Source organism: Bison bison, unplaced genomic scaffold, assembly GCF_000754665.1.
Source record: "Bison bison bison isolate TAMUID 2011002044 unplaced genomic scaffold, Bison_UMD1.0 scf7180017864313, whole genome shotgun sequence".
NCBI classification, from domain to species: Eukaryota; Metazoa; Chordata; class Mammalia; order Artiodactyla; family Bovidae; genus Bison; species Bison bison.
Genome location: NW_011494885.1, coordinates 2,563,345 through 2,569,348, shown reverse-complemented (window position 1 = coordinate 2,569,348; position 6,004 = coordinate 2,563,345). Strand labels below are relative to the sequence as shown.

At 50.2% G+C, this 6,004-nt stretch overlaps 1 protein-coding gene across 1 annotated transcript in view; it reads left to right on the top strand.

Moving 5' to 3' along the window:
- Positions 1-6,004, top strand: part of IRF2BP1 (interferon regulatory factor 2 binding protein 1) — a 15,784-nt gene that overhangs the window by 1,724 nt on the left and 8,056 nt on the right. Inside the window, 2 exon segments of the mRNA XM_010852706.1 lie at positions 12-396; positions 5,824-5,954. Of these exon segments, the coding sequence (XP_010851008.1) occupies positions 12-396; positions 5,824-5,954 (516 nt within the window).

The following is a 6,004-nucleotide window of genomic DNA, read 5'->3' as shown; positions in this document are numbered from 1 at the left end:
ACTACCCGCAGCTCTACGGCGCTCAGAGCCGTCGGGTGAGCGTGGCCGAGCGGCGGCGAGTGTGGGACGGCATCGCCGCCAAGATCAACGGCATCACCAGCTGGAAGCGCACGGGCCAGGAGGTGCAGAAGCGCTGGAACGACTTCAAGCGCCGCACCAAAGAGAAGCTGGCCCGCGTGCCGCACTCCACGCAGGGCGCCGGGCCTGCCGCCGAGGACGCTTTCTCCGCTGAGGAGGAGACCATTTTTGCCATCCTGGGACCGGGTGTGGCGGGATCAGGAGCTAGTGCGGGGGCCGAACAGCCCCCCGCGGCTGCCTCCTCACAGCCGCCAGCCCCGAGTGCCTGCGCCCAACGCTATGTGCTGTCTGAGGATCGCAGGGAGGATCGACGCGCGGGTGAGTTCCTTCAGCATCACCTTAGCAAAAGCAACCAAATTCTACTTTGTGTCTGGCGCTGTTCCGAGCCCTTTCTATGGCGCTTCAGATCCTCACTACAACCATGTAAAGGGCATGCTGCTATAATCCCCATTTTACACCTGTAGAGACTGAGGTTCAGAAAGGTGTAGCGACTGTCAGAGACAAGAATGGAACCCAGACCTAGGAGATCTGGCTCCAGAAATCCACAGCTGGGATCATCAGCTCGCCCACGATTTTCACTATAATTGTAGTGTAGGGAGTGACTCCGGAGGCAGACAGTTTGGGCTCCACTTACTACTTCGCCACTCAGCCGTGTCATTTGGGATAAGTTACTGCTCATCAGTTTCTGCATCTGTGAAATGGGAATAAAAGATTGTCCCCACCTCACAGGGCTGCTGGGCAAATTAAATGGGCTAATATATGTAAATTGCTTAGCACATTGCCTCCTTGTTAGTTCCTGATACAATTACCAACACTGTTAAGTAGGAACTGTTTTACCATTTTGTAAATCAAAAACTCAGGGAGGTTTGCTAATTTTCCCAAGGTCATGCCCAGAGTAGAGGAACCCAGGAGAGTGGAGTACAAAACTTCCCATGCAGCCTTGACTCTGGATAATTATTTCTTCTACAGCTATTCCCCAGGCAACTGCCCCCAAGGGTTGGGGACAGAGGTGTGACTGAGACATCCTCGGGTCTGCCCTTCTGGACTCACAGTTCAGTGGGGGAGACAGATCCATGCATAGACCGTGATGACTCAGAGCAGGCAGGGCTGGGTGGTGGGAGTTCTAATGGGGGCACCTGATCCAGCCTGGGCAGTCAGGGAGGGCTTCCCGGAGTAGGAGGCATCAGACTTTCGATACAGAGTGAGAATGAAGAAGAGCTGGAAAAGTGTTCCAGAAGAAGGAAGAGCATGTACAATAGTTTGGAGGCAAGAGAGTTTGGCCACTTTAGGAAACAGAGATGTTGCCTTCTGAGAGGAGAGGAAGGAAGAAAGAACATATTTTTGAGATGAGGCCAGAGAGGTCAGCAAAGGTCAAACCATGCAGTTCTTTTTAAGCTGAAATAAGGAGTTCAGTTTTATCTTAAGTACTGTGGGGAGCCACTGAAGGGTTTAGAGAAAGAGGGGACGTGTGATCCAACAAGGCATCTCAGGATCATGTATTATAATTTCAAGAGGTGCATTCACTCACCCAAGATCACACAGCAAGTAAGCAGTAAGAACTTGAATACAGGTTGCGTCCAACTCAAGTTAAGTCCGTGAACTTAACTTATGCACTGGACTAGACGGCCTGATATAATATATACCGTGTGTGTGTATATATATATATATACACACACACACATGTTGTTTATGCATATTGTTTTTTTTTGTTTGTTGCTAATTCAAGTCCAACTCTTTGGCAACTCCATGGACTATAGCCTGCCAGGCTCCTCTGTCCATGAGATTTCCCAGGCAAGAACACTGGAGTGGGTTGCCATTTCCTTCTCCAGGGAATCTTCCTGACCCAGGGATCAAACCCATGGCTCCTGCATTGCAGGCAGATTCTTTACTGCTGAGCCACCTGGGAAGCCCACAACAACAACACACAAAATGACAATTAATATTGACTGAGAGTTAATGAGTGTGCAGGAACTGGATCACACATGGTTTGTACATAAAGGTCAGGACTTTGGATTTTATCTTGACGGCATCTGGGAGGCAGACAGTGTCTTAAGCAGGAGAAAGACACCATCACTTGGGACCCTCGTCCTCAGTATGAAGCAAACGTCAGTGTTTCTGTGAAATGGCCCCATTGAACCAGCACAAAGATGGCAAACTTATTACGTCAAAAGCTGTGCAACCCCTCCATTCATTCATTCATTCAACAGGCACCATGGTAGGTGCTGCGAACACTAGGGAGAAAAAGACAATTTTCCTTTCCGTATGAAACTGACATTCTAGCTATGGTAGACAAACCACAGACAAGTAACCCTCAAAGCAAACCCTCAGATTACACGAAGAAGTGGTAAAAGAGGCAAAACAAAGCATGTTAGGAGGATAGTGAGTAATGGGAGGGGGGTGGCTGCTGTAGACAGGAGTCAGGAAGGGCTTCTCTGGAGGTGAAATTTGAGCAGAGACCTGAATAGAGACTGGACCAAGTGGCTATCTGGAGGAAGAGTACTCCAGCTGGAGGGAACAGCAGGTGCAAAGGCCCTGAGGCAGGTATGTGCCTAAAGTATCCTTGATTAGAATCTCACACAGAGATTACCCACTGTGTGAAACTCTGAAAAGAGGAACTGCTCTGACTAAAGGACAGGAGCAGGGCCTGGGGCAGCCTGAGGAATCTTTTCTGACACTGGAAGGTCAGATAAGGATCATTTATCTTGTGACCTAATATTTGAATGGAAGAGCAGTAACAGTAACAACATTGAGACCTTAACTGTGCCAGGCACTGGCCTACGCCATGTACCCATGGTGATTCACTTAACATCTGTAACCACCCTTGGGGAGATGTTCTGTTATAGGATTACTTGGTCCTGTGTTCACAGGCATCCATTTACAGGTGGGGAAACTGAGGCCCAAAGGTTGCAAATAACTCTGATTTTTAACTCTCCTAGTGGTCCTCCCATAACCCCTGTGAGCGTGAAGGCTGGGCCCCTTTCTGTTATTTTTGTGCTTGTGCTCAGTCACTTCAGTCGTGTCTGACTCTGTGTGACCCTATGGACTGTAACCTGCCAGGCTCCTCTGTCCATGGGCTTCTCCAGCCAAGAATAGTGAGTGGGTTGCCATGCCCTCCTCCAGGGGATCTTTCTAGACTAGAAAAGTCTAGGAAGCTCTTCCTTTACTAGACTAAAAAAGTCATATATTATTTCCAAGTGGCTGCAATTCCCATGTGCTTTATGAAGAAGACTTGCCATCATGGATCCCGTAGCGCCGGCCCAAGGAATGGTTAAAAGCATAGGCTCTGAAACCTACCTAGGTTCAAAGCCCTCTTTTCCCAGCTCTGTGACACCTCTCTGGGCCTCAAGTCAGCTCATCTGTAAAATGGGCTAATAATGATAGCACCTACCCCAGTGACTGGCTGGAAGGACTCAGTGAAATAACATAAGAGGAGAACTTAGCCACTTTACTCAGGGCTGGCCAGGAAGATGTCCAACCACCTTTAGCTCTGGTTATTGGTGCTCTGCCAGCCTCTCCCACCTGTCCAGGCTGCCTGACCTAAGAGGATGGAGGGGGTGGTGATCCTGGTGGAGGGAACAGTATGTACACTGGGGTTGAGGCAAAGAAGAGGAATAGAAAGGGGCAAAAGCTGAGACCTTATAGCCCTAGAGCAAGTCTTGGACTGTCCCCCTTGGGTGCTGGGAGCTGTGGGAGGGTTGCTACCAGGACTTGGGGCCTGGTGCCCAGTCAGTACTGACTCCTAGGAAGCCCCGGTACTTTTCTCATTAAAGACAAAATTTTGTGCTGGACATTGTTCTAGGCGCTGGGTAAACAGCAGTGAACAAAACAAAGCCCTGCCTGATGGAGCTGACATAAGGAGGAGGAGACAGACCACAAACACAGAGCGATCCCATGCCAGGTGGAGATAAGTGCTATAAAACAAATCAGGGAGGGTTAGGAGAGAGAAAAGGACAGAGCTGCTTCAGACAGAGGGTTGTGATGTTCTTCCCAAGAAGACCAAGTTTGAGCAGAAGCCTAAGGAGGTGAGGGAGGGAGCCTGGCAGGTGACTGGGGAAAGATCTTTTCTAGGCTGACTGAGAAGCAAGTGCAAAGGCCCTGGGGCAGGAGTGGGTCTACAGTGTATAAGGATCTGGGACTTAGCTGGCAGTCCAGCAGTTGGGACTCCACACTTCCACTGCAGGGAGCACGGGTTTGATCCCTAGTTGGGATACTAAGATCCCACATGCCACCCAGTGTGGCCAAAATTTAAACAAACAAACAAAAAGTGTATGAGGACCTACACGGAGGTCAATGTGGCTGGAACCAAATGAACGAGAGAGAGAAGGAGTGAGACGTGAGGTTAGGGAGGCAACGGAGGCAGATTGTGGGGACCTAAGAACTTTGCTTTTACTGTGAAAAATAGCCACAGGAGGGTTTTGAGCAGACAAAAGACAGATCTCACTTGTACCTTTATTGAGGGAGAATTTTCAGACCATAAACCCACTGATTTAATAAGTGTACAATTCAGGGGCTTTTAGTATATTCACAGACTTGCACAACCATCCCTACAGTCCATTTTAGAAACTTTCATCACTCCAAAAAGGAACCCTATACCTCTTAGCCATCAACCCCGCTATGTCCCTCCATCTCTGCCCAGCCCTGGGCAACCACTAATCCACTTTCTGTGTCTATAAGATTGTCCATTTTGGACATTCCATGTCAATGAATGATAATGAGGTCCTTTGTGAGTAGCTACTTTCCTGTAGCATAACTGTCCTGTATTTTAGTTGGACCCTTGAGGGCTTCTGGTAGAGAACAGACTCTTCAGGGGTGGAGGTGGGGCTGGGAGCCCAGTGAATAGTCCCAGGTCGGGAGATGATGGCAGTTGGACCAGGATGGGCATCATGGAGCTAGACAGATGTTGAACAAATGGTTATTTGTACACGAGTGGTGTCTTGGGAAAGAGAAAGAGTGACTTTTTGACTTTGTCCCAAGCAGCTAGAAGGATGGAGCTGCCATCATCTGAGATGGGGGTGGATGAGGGAGGAGCAGGTATAGGGGAGAACCAGGAGCTCAGATCTGGCAAGTGAGTTGGAGACATTATTGGATGAGATTATTGGAGGGGATATGCGAGTACACAGCTGGAGAGAGAGGTTCAGGAAATCTGGGAGCCTGTGCATGCAGACTCTTATGTCCACGAGCGTGAATGACATCCCAGGTGGGAAGAGGTGGAGGAAGCCCCGCAGGCTTGCAGCTGACCTGGCACAGGCCAGAGTTAAGACTGCCATCCTGCCATCCTGGTTGGAGAGACCCCCTATTCCTCCAGAAGTCCCCCTCTCCTGCTCCAGCCACCTCTCCTTTCTTCCAAGCCCTCCTACCCACTCCCTTCTCCCCAGGATCCAGGGATGTGGCCAGAGATGGTTCTGTCTGGATAGCTCAGAGCCTTCTAGAATGTTGGTTCTTACTCTGAATGACCCAGGGGGGAGAAACACTGTATTTAACGATAACCTGGTGGCCGATGCCAGCCTTAATGGAAACTGAGTCTTGGAGGTCTCCTGTTGAGTCATTAAGGCTGGTATCGGCCACCAGGTTATTGTTAAATATATTGTTTCTCCCCCCTGGGTCATGGGGCTTCTGCTCCAAGGCATGATCCAACTTAGGTTTTCAAAAGCTGACTTTGGGGCCAGGCTGGGTGGGAGGTGGAAAGGGGAAATCATGACAGCGTTACAGGTCCCGCCCATCTTATCTACATCTCTCTCTCCACAGACACACCAGCCCACAGCAAAGGGGGCTCCAGCAGCCCAGAGCCTTGGGCCAGAGCCTCCTGCAATCCCCAGGAAGGGGGCTGCCAGCCACCCAAGGAGCGTGAGTCCTCGCCCCCTCCAGCCCTGCAGACCGTCCAGTTGCCCCGCCTGGCCTTGTCTCCACCGCCCCCAGCCCCTCCACC